Source organism: Populus euphratica, unplaced genomic scaffold, assembly GCF_000495115.2.
Source record: "Populus euphratica unplaced genomic scaffold, PopEup_1.0 scaffold5.1, whole genome shotgun sequence".
Lineage (NCBI taxonomy): Eukaryota > Viridiplantae > Streptophyta > Magnoliopsida > Malpighiales > Salicaceae > Populus > Populus euphratica.
The window spans coordinates 3,557,003-3,574,747 of NW_011499848.1; the positions used below are offsets into that span (position 1 = coordinate 3,557,003).

General features: G+C 34.9%; 2 protein-coding genes across 6 annotated transcripts; both read right to left on the reverse strand.

Annotated features, from left to right (window-relative positions):
- Window positions 1–129: 129 nt before the first annotated feature.
- On the reverse strand, window positions 130–7,228 carry LOC105116021 (calmodulin-binding transcription activator 3-like). 5 transcript variants are annotated; one of them, XM_011013164.1, is made up of 13 exons: window positions 6,813–7,228; window positions 6,538–6,657; window positions 6,312–6,427; window positions 5,724–5,812; window positions 5,230–5,275; window positions 4,655–4,937; window positions 3,910–4,190; window positions 3,435–3,818; window positions 2,587–3,284; window positions 1,523–2,102; window positions 867–1,175; window positions 445–516; window positions 130–315 (listed from the first exon to the last, which is right to left on the reverse strand). In XM_011013164.1, the coding sequence occupies exons 1-12, from the start codon at window positions 6,856–6,858 to the stop codon at window positions 466–468; spliced, it is 3,003 nt and encodes a 1,000-aa protein (XP_011011466.1). In that variant the 5' UTR covers window positions 6,859–7,228; the 3' UTR covers window positions 130–315; window positions 445–465. The 5 variants fall into 5 exon arrangements, with proteins under 5 accessions (XP_011011466.1, XP_011011473.1, XP_011011482.1 ...); XM_011013171.1 differs by having other exon boundaries at window positions 130–516; window positions 3,919–4,190; XM_011013180.1 differs by lacking the exon at window positions 445–516.
- A 3,930-nt stretch (window positions 7,229–11,158) lies between these two features.
- LOC105116046 (S-adenosyl-L-methionine-dependent methyltransferases superfamily protein) lies at window positions 11,159–14,052 on the reverse strand. The gene is made up of 9 exons (XM_011013199.1): window positions 13,804–14,052; window positions 13,572–13,685; window positions 13,182–13,250; window positions 13,060–13,079; window positions 12,876–12,928; window positions 12,726–12,756; window positions 12,544–12,622; window positions 11,712–11,851; window positions 11,159–11,512 (listed from the first exon to the last, which is right to left on the reverse strand). Exons 1-9 carry the CDS (start codon window positions 13,976–13,978, stop codon window positions 11,468–11,470), a joined length of 726 nt encoding a protein of 241 aa, XP_011011501.1. The 5' UTR covers window positions 13,979–14,052; the 3' UTR covers window positions 11,159–11,467.
- Window positions 14,053–17,745: the final 3,693 nt, after the last annotated feature.

A 17,745-nucleotide genomic window follows, 5' to 3' on the forward strand; every position in this document is an offset into this window, starting at 1 on the left:
CACTCCCATATGCAAAAAGCATGAACATTCCCATAGCAATAACGGGTAGATGAGTGGAGTGATATATCGATAGAAAGAAAGTGAAGTGTGATCAAGAAATTTGAAAGCTGCAGATGCATTTGGTATAAGTTTTAGTTGGTAAACAAGAAGTAAATTTCAGGGTTGCAACTCCTGAAAGCCATTTCGTTCTTTCAGTGACGAATGTATCGTTCTGTTCCCCACTATATTCCTGGTTTGAATTGACTACTGCTCATAAGGACAAATACATGTACAATCTCCCCCCTATCTTCACCTTTTCTCCTTTTGCTTCCTTACCTAAATTTTAGTCACAGAGAACCTGTTAAAAGTTAAAACATGCTACACGACAATTGCAGGTAGAACAGTTACTACTAGCAAGCACATAATTAATGTCAATTAGTTGGATCATTGATCAGCTGTAAATACATGAAAATCTTGTATTCCGAGCTATCTGGAACTTTCATCCTGCTGGGACACACTACACCCTTCGTCACCCATCTGTTGAGTCCAAAAAATGCATTATAAAACAATCCATAGCAATTTTTTTTTTAAAAATGCTCAATCAGACCAAGCAGGAAGGGTCAAATAAGAGATAAAGCAGATTAAATTTAAAAAAAAAGATTCTCTGAGATTCTTCGAATATATGTCATGCCATGTATCAATTTAGAGAAAAAAATGCAGCAAAATCCAGGAGGTGGCAGGTATGCTTTGTGCCTTTCTTTTGCAATAAACAGGAGAGCAATGCAGCAAACAAGAACCTTTTTACCACAGGCAATATAGATGGTGACAGCAATTCAACATGCTTTGGCAGCTTGGAGATCTCAATGCTCTGAAGAATAAAGCATTACCTTGATATTCTCAAATTTTGTAACCATCCTCATGTACTGCTCACGTGCTTCTGGATTGCGAACCATTGATGTTACTCTTGCCAGAGCCTTTTCAACTCCAGCAAATTTCTGTTTGCGGCTTAGTCGCAGGAAATCATATTCGTCTGCTTTCTCAGATTCTGGTTTCACATCTCCAATTTTCTTTTCCAACCGAAATCCCCGCAAACCAGTACGTTTCCGCCTCCATCGCAATATGGCCTTTTCAACAATGCCAACTGACCAAACTACCTTTTTGTACTGCTTTCGAACTTGATGTCCCCTCACATGAGCCTGAAAGCAATCAGCATTTGCTTTTCTCAGATATTGAAACTAAACTTAAGTTGATTGTTCAATATGCTTACAAGGGGGAAAAAGGAAAATCACCTCATTTGGTAAGAAAAAGCAACCACCAGAAACATCAAAAGATAAAAGAGAACTACAATTCATGTGGAAAAAATAAATTTGGTTCTAACAACTCAGACAAGCACACAGGTCAACTAATCACAGTACATCTAAATTCATATCCTCTCTCTAAAAGGTGATACTCACAATGCAAGCAATTACTCGGTGTAAAGAACAAGTAATTTATGGTGAAAAATGGAACACACATGGCATGGGAAAGCACAGTATTGAAGTACCTGAATTTTTACAATTCGATTGCGTATTTTCAGAAAATCTTTCCTTCCCTTCCAGCCACGATACTTTTGCTGGATCTTTACAGCTGCAGAATGTAAATAATCTTCAAAGTGACCCCTCCTTTGAACCATGTGTAAAGAACCAAGGGCAGCTAGGTCAAGTGAAATTTCAGAAATATCATCACTGCTCTTTGCTAATTGTCTTTGACGGAAAGAACTTGTTCGATAGGCAGCATGAATGAGAGCCACTGCACGAGCAGATTTTCTGACAGCAGCCAGAGACCCTTTCAAGGAAAGAAGTTCGTATTCTCCCTTACTTGACAAAGAGGCAACTTGGGCTGCAATATCAGTTTCCTTTTCAGCTGCCATAGCTGCAGTATCATGATCCATCTCATTTTGGTCAATATTCAATGATAAAAGATGCCTACTTAAAAAAGCTTCAGCCAAGTATCCAGAGATTCCCTTGTGGCCACGACATGAAGCTAAATCAGCTGCACTTTGTCCTCCAGGAAATGCTGGAGTTGGATCATCAACAGCAGTTGGATCCGCATCCAATCTAATGAGTGCAATCACTGTTTGTTCTCTAGACGAGGGGAACAGCACAGCAAGTTTCAGTAAACAGTCATTAAAGAATAGAAGCAAAAATTTGGACATCAAGGCATTGATGATTCTTCTAGCATACAATTCACACCAAAATGTCAGGATTGGGGCAGCAGAAGTGGATAATTATCCCTTTTAAGCATTTGAATTGTAACACCTGCACTCTATAAAGATATAGCACAATAGGAAATTCTCCAAATAGGACTGCAGTCCTGAAAAGACAAATCAATGTGATCGCGCACGCGCACACATGTAAATAAATGCATCCATGCATCATGCATGTATGAAGTTAGGAAATATAGTTTTCCAACAGAATAAAAAGCCATCGCTAGCAACAGCAAATAATATGAGAAATCAAAAGAATGATTAAAAAATTAAATAAAACCACAACAATAATGTTCTAGAACTAGGAGCTATAGATAAGGTTTTAAACTGCAAGACAGTAGAACTCAGAACAGCAGTCTGACCTCCCAAAATATGATGCCCAATGAAGTGCAGTTCTACCTCGTGCATCTCTAAAATTGGGATTGCCACTAGCAGCAACTATGAGGTCCATGGCCCATTCATAACCAAGACTGGCAGCCAAGTGGATGACTCCTTGACCTTCTCCATCCAAAACATCCGGTCCTTTACCTCCTTCATGAACTTTACAGGCCAGCCACTCACAAAGTCTGTCCATCAGTAAACTTTGGATCAACTTATCTCTAAAACCAATGCCATCACCTAGAGCGACCAAACAATTATCTTGGACTTTTCCCAAATCCCTTTTACTATCATTTCTCAAGGAAAATAAAGTACTTCTTATTTTGCATCTTTCACAATCCTCGATGGAGCAATTCAACGACTTCATCCCAGGGCCTAAATATAATAACTTTGATAAACGCATTTGAAAGAGAATTTCCTCCTGTTGACCACTTTCGGCAGGCAAAGAAGCAGTTCCAGAAGGATTTTCACGATATTCAAATTCCCTCACCTCACTGCATGATAGTCTGTTACGACAGGTGACATAAAATGGAACACGCCCAGGAGCATGTTGAGGAACTTGACATCGGATGACACAATCATTCAAAACCTCGGCAGAAACTTCAATCTCGCCAAACATACAACCCCATTTAGTTTCACTGGAAAACTTCTTGCTTCCCAAGAATGTACCAATGATCAGAACCTGATTAAAATCAGCACAAAGCATATTTCAGATTCTTGGTAACAAATATTTTATTGCAATAAGAAGCTTGTAAGTGGTTTCAACTCATCAGCAACCAAAACCCCCCACGAACTGCAGGGGTAAGAAGGGATCAAGATCAAGTATACAAACCTTAGTGTCAACACCAGAATAAGCCCAATCCGGTGAGAAATCACGGATGCTAAATAGCTGGTCCTGGGAAAGAGAAGGGCCCAGTGAATCAATGTCCAACTGCATATGGTGCGACAAACTGGAAACTTCCTTGTCTTCATTCTCAGCACTCAGTGTACTCCAATAATTGCCGGAATCCGAAGCCATCAAAGAATCATCACAATCTCCACCAATTTCTTTATCCATCCATCTCCCGAAACTGTCGAGTTTCTTTAGCTCACCTGATTCAATATTATTTGCACCTCCATCATTGGTTTTGTTCTCAACTTGGGCAGTAGAAGCAGCTACTGTTTGAGTCCCAGAGAGATTATGAAGTTGGGGAGAAATCAAATTGAAATCAAGCTCCTGCGACACCAACAAAAGCGTAAAGTGTCACTTTGCAAATTTCATCACAGGAACCATTAATCAGTCTAGCATATTAACGCAAACAGCAGACCTGGATTACATTTTGAGGAGTTGCTGTTCTATCAGTGATCAATCCAGTTTCACCAACCACAGTATCCGGAACTGCAATACCCTCTAATGTAGCATCTGTTAGCTTATGAGTAATGAACTCAGCTCCATGAGGTTGGCCAACAAAAAAATTCTGGCCAGGCAATATTGATACACTTCGTTCAGAGCTGCTAATTTCAGGCAACAGAGATGATTGTGTACCATGATCAAATTTTGCTCCTGCAAGCCATGATCCAGGAGGATTCTTTGGTAACACATGGAATCCTAAAAAGTAGCACAAACAAAGTCATGTGATTAAGGTCTAAAAACATGTGAAAAAAGAATCAAATAATATGCAATGACATAGAAACATCTTGTATGCACGTAGAAACTCATAAAACTTGTAACTTACAAAATGCAATCAAGCAAATGGGGAAAAAGCATCGAAAAGGGATGAAATTTTGAGTAACAAGAGTTATTCAGGTGGCACATTAGCAGTGATAACTGTGACAGTGAAGCAAACAGCAGTTCTACTAGCTCAAACACCTGTATAGACCACTTCAATCTTACTTGCTAATAGCAGCATCAAAGAAAAAGTGAACACACATACAAAGACTTTAAATTCTTTTATTGATTATTTTGAGGGTCTTAGTGAAAAGCGACATTAGGAAACACATTTGACATGCTATCAAATGTATTTAGCTGCACCAAATATACATAAAATGTATTATTCATGCAATGTACCTTACCTTCAACTCTGGGGGAAAGTAAAGATGAATTGTGTGACATAGAGCCATGAATTGATTGAGAGAGAGAAGAGGTTCCTGGACCATTCCTAGAATCCACATCCTCAAATTCTGAAGATAATGCTTTTCCATTCCAGTCAATTCTGTTTGGACTTGATGCATAAGATGTCTGAACTGTAGATGCAGGTGAGGCTGCTTGTGCAACGGAAGTCGCCGGACTGGGTTGAAGGTTTTCAACCTGTGTACCTGAATCTTCTAGTAAACGTGATACACCAGACTTGTATCCCTTCATCACAGAAAGAATAAAGGAACAAGTATGAAAATTCTAATAGCACATGAAAGTATACACTTCAAATTTTGGCCATTATAACAAGTATTTATAATAGAATACTGAGAGACAAAGAGATAGGCACCTAAATTAGCACAATGAATGCCTTTATCACTAGAGCAAAAACATATGATTCAAGTAGATTCTTAGTTTCTAATGATTATTATTAAACTTTAACACTGATTTAAAATTTTAAAGCACATTACCATAGAATCCTGAGATAGATAGAGTGTAGATCAACAAGGTATACCTCTTTCACTTCTCTGTAGTGTACAAAAACAATATGCTCTAACTGCCTGAAAACCACAATAAAAAAAAGAAAGGTAAATGGTGTAAGCATGCAAAGCAGTGCTTATTAACAAATAATTAATTCATGGTCCATCATCTTTATAATTACAAAATATGAAGAATAGCAATACAAAAGAGTACCAAGTCCTTGTCAACCATATGCAAAAAAATCATGTTTTTTCCACATTTAGGGGTTGGGAGAACATATGAAAATTAAATGCACTTTAGACAAAAAGGCTGAGAAAGGGATATGACTGTCTTAACTATGGAAGAGTTAAAAACTGTGAAATTCATTTAAAACATCTTTGTACCGTTGTGCGTGTTTCCTCCAAAATGTCTATGGGAGAACAGTGTCCCACGTACTAGGCTGTCAAATACTTTCTACATTGACTATTAGAAGTGGTGTGACATTGTGAAGAGTTCCAAAAGCCACAACAACAAAACTAACAGACTCACCCATCAAGCATCCAATAGCACCGCCGCTGAAAGTTCTCATTATCCTCCCCATGGGCATAGTAACAGTGGAGAACATCCACACTGCCAGCCTGCAGAAACCAATTGAGAACTGAATGACTAAATAGCCAAAGAGATTTACTAATTCCAACCATCCACGATGAAGAGATTTAGTAGAGCATCAAATTTGAACAATTAAAAATATAACACTGTTACAGCAAAACATTTGAAATGTCGCTATATAACCCTATAGAGAACGATTCCTACTGCTGGACTTTGCATACAGCAACTCACAATGACAAGGACATCTCAAAATAATGTTCCTCTGCTCGTTTTTCATGCCAATATACAATCAGCACTTTATATGAAATAACTAATGCAAAACTATAACCAACATTTGAGGCTTAGGTAAGCTAAAGTAACCAGCATTTGAGGCTTAGGTAAACTAAAGTAACCAGCATTTGAGGCTTAGGTAAGCTAAAGTGACTCAATAAGTTAGAAGTTTCTGTAACACATATGGAATCACGTTATCACAAATTCACAACTAACCAAAAAAAGGCGAACTTACAACTAACAAATTGAAGAGCACACCTTCAACTTTTCGTGAGCTTCTCGGACAGTTTTCCCATCTTTTTTCTTCCTCCAACGATGACCATCTTTACGAAAATATCTAAGTGCTTTTCGATCAAACAAGAACATAGACCCAGCTGAAAACAACAAGCATATAGAACACAAAATGAAACCCAATGCCCCAATTTCAGTAGCAAGAAAAATGATCACTTGAATCAAATAAAACAGCATGAAATAAAATGAGAACCTGCAGGCCTAGCTGGTGGCTCTGCAGTCAACTTAAACTTCTGGTAATTGCGAAGAATTTCCAATATTTCAGTAGGTCGAAGCCAACGGTGCTTTGCTTCTTCCAATATCTGCTCTATATCTGCCAATTTTGTTTTTTTCAACACAGATAATTAAACACACATACACAAAATCCATTTCACAATTGAAACTCTTAAAGCAACAATATTTAAATAAATATGAAACCACATTCAATGTATTGAACACACAAACAGGAAAAAAGAAAAAGAAACTCACTTATTGTATGATCAGGGATGTATCTTCTAGTCTCAGCCATCAACATAAACCCTTAATTTCATCAAATAGTAATAACAACAACAAACACCTATCTCTAATTGATTACAATAATTCGAGAATAAATAAAGCAGTAAATAACAAAAGATTCTCAGAAAAAAGAGAGGAAGAATTTGAGAAGAGAGTGAAACTAAGGAGAAAATTAATTTTGACTATCGAATCGAAAATAAAATAAATAAAAAACCCTAAAAGGAAGCAAAGATTCTAAATTTACAAGCAGGCCTGAGACGAGGGTGGGGGCGAGGAAGGTTGAGACGAGGGAGGGGAGAAAGGAACGTGTGAAATCCACTGCATTAACAGGGGAGAAAGGAACAAAAAGTCAAATGACTAAAGGGTTTGTGTCCACATTGGCATGTGGAGTGAGGGAGGAAAGAGGATTTATTTGCTGGATTGTGGGTCATATCTGACGTGGCATGGCTAGAACATAGGCAGGATTTCTGGTACGGTAACCTCCGTATCTGGTCCACTTCGGTCTAGTTACTTGCGTCGCCTGGTTTGTGTCGTTGATTGGCTGCCTCTTCTCTTCGTGATTTAACGGATAATTTTTATTTTCGATGTTTTTATTTTCTAGAAATTATTATATATGCCAGAAATTGCAATTCCGTCCTTTTCCTTTCACAAAAACACAATATTCACTATAAACATAATTTATGCATCCTGTGTTTTTATGAGAAGAACGAGTTATTGGTAATTATTTATCCATGGCTAAATCAACTTTTAACTGATTCTTTAGTGATTTATCTCTTTTATTGCTTCGATTTAAATCTAAAATCATCCATAATTATATATAAAAATACAAATTCTATATCAAGATATCTTATTTAATAAAAATGCGTAAAAGTGTTGAATTAGATCTTGATTTTCTTCTATTTACATGTACTAGATCCATTTTTGTTGTTTTACGTTAATTTTTTTATCCTCTGGGACAGAAGATTCATGAAGTTTTTGTTAACAAAATAATTCATAAAATTCATGTTCAAGCCTGTGTTTTCAATTTCCATGCACATATAAATATAATTAAAATCCAAACATAACAAATTACATTAAAACTCAATAAATTATTAAATTTGTCATCTTTACTGCAATGGTCGAGTTAATCAAATCCTCACAGCTCTTCCCGGGGCCCGGCATTTATTTCCAGGTGATGAGATCGCAGTCACGAAGTGGCTGGTGTAGCTGAGGGATACGAACTAGGGTGTCAGAACTTTGCTTGAATCTGTTCCCTTCACGGAAGGAATTAATATGCACGGCAAAAACAGATAATTTTTGTACTAACGAGTCAGTATATCTCAGCTATACTGCGGATAGCATTGAAATGATTTTCCGACACGACAAAATAACGTGTTTTTCTAGTGTTACAAAATTTGTTCAAGATAATGTATACGCACAATGGAGCTGTTAAAATATATATTAAATTAATATTAATTAAATACTAGAATGAAAGGTTGATATTTTTATAAAAAGTAAAAAAAAAAAAGAATACAAATATCTTGTATCAAGTTTTCCTTTTTCCTTTTATATATTTTCTTGTATTTATCTTGTATTTATTAATATTTCTGTAAATAACAATGTAGATACTACTATCAATAGTGAATATCGTCACTTCTATTAACAATGAGATAACCAAGATTTCTCTACTAAACATTTTTTATATATTTTCTCTTGATTTTATCTTACATTGCAAACCCTTATCTTACGTTGTACACTCAAGTTTTCCTTGCATTATTTCTTTCCTTTTATTATTAACATAATAATATTGAAAAATTCTCCTTCCACATTACATTTTTTTTAAAAAAAAAAATATCTAAGTTCAAATATGAAGCTCTTTTAAAAAATATCTAAGTTCAAATATGAAGCTCAACTTGCACGTCTTGGCCCTCAAAAACCTAATTTCTATGTGAAGCTAAGCACCCGTCGTGTCCTAGCTTGTAATGTTAATTTTATTTTTTTTCATTATTTTCGATATTGGTAAATCTTAAGACACAATATTTCGTATGAGCGACGACAACAGCTCGCGTTGCCTTGCTGATTCAGAGAGTGCCTGGAAGAGCTAATACACACTTGTGTCAAGGTGGTTGGTGTGTCATTATTGACAATGTACACGTATATATGTTGTGATTTTGATTAATTAACAATATTAAAATTTTGATGATACAACTCTCAATTTTTAAAAAGGAGATTCACCAGCATGGTTGATTTTTTTCTTTTTACAAATATGCATGAATATAAACTAACATGTTATGTGGAACCCTTGTAACTGAATTCAATTTCGAGAATTAAATCAATTTTTATGTTTTGAACTCTTCTAAGTATATTGATTTGAATTCCAAATGGAATTCAAATCATAAACATTAGACAAAAATAAATTAGACCCTCTAATTTATAAATCAATTCCTCCTCAAATTAACACTGAAAATACCATTTCAAAAACACCCTCTTTCTTTCCCTCAACAAAATCTTGATTTGTTCGGGAGGTAACCAACGAAGTAACTAATGAAGTTGCTATGGATGATGTTTCTTGTATCTTGGCCACTGTCATGGAGTATATATAGCATTAAGCACTGTTCGGTATCAGTTCTTTTGTCTCTTACATGTATTTTAATGAGTAATTACAACATTACGTGCTGGAACTGAAAAGGTACAAGGAAACGGGATTTCAGGACTGTATTATTGGTGAACGAGGGAGTAGATATAAACCTCATATTATCCTACCAGAGACTCGTACTTCACTGGCCAGAGCAGAGGAGGTTTCTACTGCATTGGGTTTTGACACTGTTGTTAGAGTGGATGCCAATGGTTTTGCTGGTGGTATACAGGCTTCATGGAATTCTCAGACGATTCATGTCTGTGTTCATCACATTCATTCCCGTTGTTTAACTTTTGTCAGCGGTGGATTATTCTGGGTTACAATGGTTCCGCTATGCGAGCCCTCTCTCTGTTTTCAAGGATAAATCATGGACTCGTCTCCATGAATTTTCTGCTGGTTTGCAGGAGCCTTGGGCCTTGGCAGGAGACTTTAATGGCTATTTTAATTCAGCTGAAAGGAGATGTGGCCATTTTAATTTGCTTTAACGGACCCTTGCATTTTAAAGAGAGGATAGATTGGATATCGGCTTCAAGAGGAATAATTTTGCTTATGCTCGAAAATGCCATAATGTTAATGCTGCTCGTGTTCGGTTGGATAAAGAGGTTTGTGTACTGAAAACTGTCCTCTTTCATTCCCTGAAGCATTTTCAGTGTTAATTTTAATGAAACTATTATCATTACCACCTACCTTGATGTTTTGTGTGCAGTGAATTGCAAAGTTCTTGAAGAAGACAATATCTTCAATGTGAATAAATACCAAGGAAAATTGTTACTTGTCCTTTTCCTTCTTTATTTGCGGACATTACAAAGATATGGAAAAATATTCTTTTGAAATGGGAAGAAGACAGCTAAACATATCTTTTGCAATACAAAATATAAATAAATAAAAGATAAAATAGTCAAAATTGCTAATTCAATTCAATCAATTCCATAGGTATTTCAAATGGTATAATTGAATTCAATTATGTAATTTAGAATTTTATTCCAATCATGATAATTATAACAAGTCATCACTAATTATTAGTGTAATTGAATTCAGTTTTACTTGTAATTTGATTCAAAACAGGCTGTAAAGACACCACTGCAAAGGAACCAAATGGCATCCACGTGATTGTGTTCCTCGAAAGAGATTTGGTTAACCCAGTGGTCAGCGATTACTTTGTTTACCGGAGACACGGTTTTGAAAGAGTCGTAGGCCACTCGGGGCACCAATGGGGCCAGATGGCCCTTGTTTCCTGCCTTTTTAAGACCTCAAAACAAGTTGAATCATGTTGAGATGATAAAACTTTGTGTTAAAGGCGTGTGATCATCGAAATTCTTGTTTCATGGAATGTTCTCCAGGTCTCGGTTCAAGCCTGTCATGGCCCACATGACGAATTTTCACCGCTACGACGGAATAAATTATTAAAAAGGAATTTGGCCTCATGTAAATCTCAAAATTCGTCGGTGACAAACTGTAAGCGTGCCCGTCTGAAGAGGAAAGGAAACTAAAATGAACGTGGTAACCAATCTTTACATGTATCGATGCACCATTAATCATGGCTAACCATCCTGCAGCGAGTAATCGTCATCTACTTGACCAAATTATCTGCCTAAACCCATCACAAGCCGACCCTTTTTCCGATAGAAACATGCCTCCTTGCAGGAAGCCCCTCTGGGTGTTGAAAAAATGGACCAACCAAAGCCCCTGGGTGTTGAAAAAATGGACCAACCAAAGTGCAGATTTACTACAAAAATGATCAATTTCAACAAATAATCCCATGCATGCAAACAATCCAAAATATCAATAGTGCTATAGGCATCACCCCTTCCATGCTATGTGACTGCAAACTAAAAACAGTTCAATTACAATCACAACATGGTGCCAGTGGAGAAAAAATCACATGATGGCCTATCATAACACAAAGAACAAAGGTAACCGTTGTTGTTTCACCAAAACATGTCCGAGTATTTCCATAAGTAGCATAAACGAACTGCAATGCAAAGGGTGTGGGGGATGCTACTAGTTCCCGCTAAACTAGCTCTTCATGCTTTTGCTCGGGCTTCAAAGATTCATCCTGAGGGGGGAGAAAAAAGGTTTCAGATTGCAATCTATCCAAAATACATAACATCTCGGACTTGACTGAAACCATTGACAATTTCCCAGATGCACGATAGATAAACTATTGAGAGTATCATTTCCAAAGTTTTTCAGGTGATCAAGTTGTGGCTAGCAACAGAAAGGAAGTGCAGAGAGGGGCAATTGCTTTCACCAACCTTAGTACAAACATAAATGTAGTGAACATCGGGATTCTTTCCAAGTACTGCTTCCACCGAACTCCCATTGTCATCTATCGGTACAGGATTCGTCAGCTCCTGAACTGGATGTCGTGAGCCTTCATCTGAAAAAAGTTTATCTGCCATCAAAGACAGCAAGATGAGAAGCATTTCAAATTCATTGCTGTCAATACTTAAGGCTCATTAAGAAAGCTGAACACACACACACACATGCATATATGTATGCATGCATGCATGCATGCGTGTGTGTGTGTGTGTATGTATCTGTACGTATGTATGTAAACTATTAAACAAGCAAAGTCTAGTGCAGGAGAATGGTGCAAGACTAGTTTTTCTTTGGTGCTAAAATCCTAAGCACTAGAAATTTCTTTGATATGCACTAGAAATTTCTTTGACATCAATTTTTATCCCTTCTTCCATTTTTTGGAGGTACATTTGTAATTGGCTTGCAAAAAGAAGTGAATGGTTAACCGTTCCACAATCAGTAACCAGTATTAAAATGTAAATAAAAGACTTAAAATTTAAAAATAACTTGCTATGCTGTAAAAGGAAGATTAACTTTCTTCAACAATCTAGACATTGAATTCCCCAAATCTTTTCAAAGACAAACATGTGCATGCTGTATACACAAGCAAAACTCAAAGAACAGAAGAATAATTTTAACACAGGACTTCAAAGATACAAAAACTGAAATAGGAAAAACAACTACCAAACAGGTCCCAGAAAAAATAATGCATTGCATAATGCAACAGTGTGATAAGAGGAATACTAGGAAAAGACATCTGAAACATCGGTTACGAGTTTAATAAACCTATAACATGGAGCTTTATCCTCCACGAACATGATTCCCTTAATAATTGTAAGCGATACAATGGAGCTCCATATGTAACCTGCAATCATTTATCCCACTAGCTCAGCTAAAGGCATAAAGTAAAAAAGCAAACACATCATATTGTTTTTGCTGGATTGATCAAGCAAGTAGAATGCTTTTACCAGAATATACACTCCATTATCCTTGAGAACCCTATAGTTTGTCATCAACTGCTTCAATATATCGTGAACATATCAAGCAAAAAAAAAAAAGAAGTAAAAATAAAATCAAGAAACAATTTGAACATTGCTGTTTACAGCTTATCATTCTACCTCCAAACTTCATTGAGCATCTTGGGAGCATTTTTTCGTGAATCATTCCCACACTACAAAAAAAAAAAAAAAAACAAGCTGATTGCTGTATATCTATCCAGGATACAAATCCCAAATTCTAATTAAGTATTAAAAATCAGCTAACTTAATCAATACCAAAGACAGCATCCTGCTCTGCACTTACCAGGATAGAGTCCAAAGTTCCTGAAGAAAAAAATCATATCAAGCAAACATTATGAAATGCCTTGTTACAGCATTTCGCTTAAATGTAACCCAGTTATTCAAAAGATTCATTGAAAACAGTACCTTTATCAATAACAGCATTAAATGAACCAGATTGAAATTCACTCATATCTTGTGCATCCATTCCAATATCTGTTAAAAAAACGTTTACTGGATAAATAAGTCTAAAAAAAAAACAAAATCATGGGTTTAATTTAAATTTATTGTTCTCTCGAGTGTTAAAAATACATCCATTCAGTCATCTGCTTAAAAAGAGGACCTTCATTGCATAAAAAAGACTTCCATAACAAGCCATGGGTTTAATTCAAAATGTTGAATTTCTCCCCAGTGCTAAAAATACATAAATTTCAACTGAGAAATAACAACAGAACACTTACTTTTATTGCATAAATAGCGTTCTTAAGAAAAAAAGAAAATCATGGGTTTTCTTTAAAGTGCTAAAAAATTACGTACATTTCAATTGAGGACGATTGCTATACTTCTTTTTCATGGCCTCAATTACCACAGAAGATATATCAATGTTAACCACATCTTCATATCCATCACTCACCATCCCTTCACTAAATGCTGCCACGTTTCAAATAAACAAAAACACACACCAAAAAAGAAGATTAAAGTAGGTCTGATCTTGTGATTCGGCGTGTCAAATAACAAGGAGCAGATAATGCAAGGGCCGAATTCATACCTGAGTTGCCACAACCAACGACGAGGATTCGAGGATGGACATGACGAGGGATGTAGAGGTTGATGAGAGGAGCCAAGGAAGGATACTTTTGGTACCAATCAAATGGTCCTGATTCACTGGAATATCTCTTGTCCCAGTACCATGGCTCGCCGTATGCTTGTGTAGATGTTCCCATTGTCAACTACTCTTCTCTCTCTCTCTCTCTCTCTATCTATCTATCTATCTGGTTTCTCAAATCTTCTTTGTAAGTTCAGACAATCAAGAGTTGCAATTAACTTTGCCATCACTTGGGTGTAAATTTTGTTGTTGTGTAAGGGGATTATTGTCATTTCGAACCATGATAACGGAAACGACAGGTCATTCATTCAACGAGTCCAGGTCACGATAAATTCTACACTGCTCCAGACAATCAAATCCTCTTGTTTTTTTTGTACTTTCATGATGGGATCTTGGGGGAAAGAGAGTCAGGCCACGTCTGTCTATTTTTTAACGGAACAGATTATCGATAAATTATATTTTGGTACCTGTAAATTTAGTAATGTTTCGCTTTGGTTTTGTTGTTTACAATTTTTCAGTTCCGTTCTCTCTGAAGCTACTTGGCTGGCTCAAAAAAGTGCGTGGGCAAAAATTGTGCTGGGATTGTTATAATAGAAGAATGGGCAAATACATGAAATCTCGATTCTATATTTCCATCCCGAGAAAGGATGCAATTGTTAATTTATAGTCTACAATGCTCACTCAACAGTCTTTCACCGAAGATAATAATTATACAATCTTTACTGGGCTCCATTTATTCACTAGGAAGTAATTTTGTTTTTTTAAAATAATTTATTGAAAATTAGATTTTTTTGGATAAGATCATAATAAATAAATTAAAAATATTTTAAGTATTTAACTATACTATACAAAATAAATTAGAGAAAAACTTATTAATGCTTTCATTTAAAAAAAAATATTTAAAGAATGAGGACCAATGATTGATAAAAAAAAAATTAAAGAGTGATAAAATAAAATAAATAAAATTTTAAATAAAATAAAAGGTAATAAAAAATAAGGATCAAGATAAAAAAATATTTAATTAAAAAATAATAAGAAAAAAAATAACAATAAAAAAATTAAAATTAGATTTGATATAAAAACTAAATTAAATTAAAACCCAAAAGACTAAATAGAAAAGAAAAAAATTAAAATAAGATATATAGTAATTAAAAGTTTAATAATAAAATTTAATATAATTAATAAATAACATGATATTTTTTAATTTATTATAACTTTTAAAAATACATCCCATCCAAAATAAAAAAAACTTTACTTAGAATTAAGTAAAGCTTAACTATTTTGTTTAAAAATATTTTTTATTAATTGTTTTTTATAATAATAAACCACCAAGAGAAAGTTTCGAGAATAATTTTTAGAAGACAGTACAACTATAAGACGTTATTTTACAATCTAATCAAACACAAAGTCCAGCACTACATGCATCTTATCATGCAACCAAATGCAGTGTAATAATTCATCATTTTTCAACTATAAATGATCTGTTAGGGATGGAAGGGAGATAAATTATTTTATCGGAGGAGTGTTATCATGCAGAGATGCTCCTTTTGTTTTGCTTTCGAGTTAGCCTTCTTCCTCTCTCACTCTCGATAACGATGTGTGTGTTCAAACATATCCTTTATACATTCTCTTCCTCGTTGTTTCATCCTTCACAGAAGAGAAGAAATGGATGGAAGCTGCTACGGTTGTTCTTCACAAAAAGGAAGAGAAGAAGTTTATTTTAGCTTCCTCTTTATTTTATCAAGAGTTGTAGTGAAAAACAGGAAGTGGGGAATTTACCTTTGACTCTTGATAAAATACTTATTTGCTTGCTGTTTTTTATTTTAGCTTCCTCCTTTTGAATTTTTTAATTCCATCTAATTTGAATTAAAAAATTCAACTCTTGATAAAATGCAGAGATGCTCCTTTTGTTTTGCTTGCTGTTTTTTATTTTAGCTTCCTCTTTCACTGTTAAAAAACCAAGCAACTGCATCCACCTGTGTTGGAAGTTTATTGAAATAAGTTCTTGGCGTGTTTTATAGAGTTGAATTTTTTAATTCAAAGTAGATGGAATTTTGAGGATTTTTTATTGTCTATAAAGAAAAAAAGAGGAATGAACTTTCCAGTCCCATTCAGTTTCAAATTGAAAACTTACCAAACACATCACACATGATCAGCTAAATTTTCCACTTTGTATCACTATTTGCTGTTTTTTTTTGTTGAAAGATGATGTTACAACCTAGGACCTTCAAGGGTTTAACCACCCATTTTTTATGAACAAGCTAGCCATGCTCTCATGGCTTTCAGTATAGTCTCCAGATTTTAATGGTGAATTTTGAAAGATATTTTCCCCTCTGGGAAACTTGGCTATCAAGGGCTAAATATTCACGAACAGTCTCATATTTGTGAGGAATTTTGTCCTCGAGAGCGAGCGGTATCTTTAGCATTCATAAATCTATTTTACCATTCATGGCTGAATAGAACTTACAGTGATATTGCATAATTTCCAATGGAAGATTTGGAACCAGCACAATTGTGTCTCTCTTGTGAGTTTTCCAGAATGAAAAAAACGAGCCCATCTGATATTTCTTCCAGTATTTTCTATTTTAGATGATACTGAGAGATTGTTGGTGTTGATTTTGAAGGTTTGAGCACCTCTAGACATGACTGCATATAACAATCATCTTACGTCTTACGGAGTGTTCCAACCAAGTACAGGTACATCTTCAAATAAGCCTTGCCGACTAATCAATTCTCTATCACTGAGTGCTTTTCTCCCATGACTGGTTTTGATAGGACATGGCCAAGTTGCTTGAACTTGTATAGGTGTTAGCTGTCCCCTCTATAGGAAAATCACAGACCAGTGGAAGGGTGGAGAAAAGAGCAGAAGGGAGGCATTCTAAAGAATAAATTGTGTGTGTGTGTGTGTGTAGAAGAAGTGGGATGATATTGAACATGTGGGTTTGGCTTGTTGAAGAAAAAGAAGGAATCGTGTGAATAAATGAAATAAATTGTATTCCAAATGTTTAAGATTTTATCCTTCACTACCCGTGTTCAAATCAGCTACTATTTGCACAAGTAGCTAGCTTTACAGCACATTTGGTGCCCTGAGTTATCGAGCAAGAGGTAATACTCGTAAAAGATCACAAACTGTGTTGAGCTACTTCTTTAGCTTTATTTGTTTATTTTATTTATTTATTTTGAGTTTTAGGTATGAGAATCCAAAGAAAAAAAATCACATACTCAAATTAGGTTTAAATTTTTCTTGGAACAATGATGATGCTAACAATTCCTTTAAGATGAGATTTTTTTTTAAATCAAAGTCAACACCAAAAAAATATCATAGAAAACAAGTTTAGTTTGAACATGATTTTTATTTTGCCATTTTTCTCCAAATAAAAAACAATATAATATGAACATATTTTTTAGTTTTTTGGGTTGGAAAAATGTTATGAAAATTTTAAAATAAACATCTATTTTTATTTTGTTTTGAAGAAAAAAAAACTATAAAAAGAGAAGAAAACTGAAAAAAAAAAATTAGTGTTATTGAACATGGCCTTAATCTCCTCTTTCAAAAGTTTCCAAGGAGTACTAATTTCGTTTACAACATGTTTAATATTTTTTATAGTATTTAGAAATTCTAAAGCAAGATGTATACTATGGATGAATTTAGTAATGAAAATGGAAACCCAAATAAAATTGGAGAATTCTACGAAAACTATTAATTAATATATTTAAAAGAATTGAGATGTCAAAACTTTCAGATCTTGACATTTCTTCAATCTCTTCTATGAAGGTATAAAAAGGATTTTGAAATAGTAGCAGTGATTGCTTTTTAGAGTATTTTTTTTAGAAATGTATTAAAATAATATATATTTTTCATATTTAAAATTTATTTTTAATGTT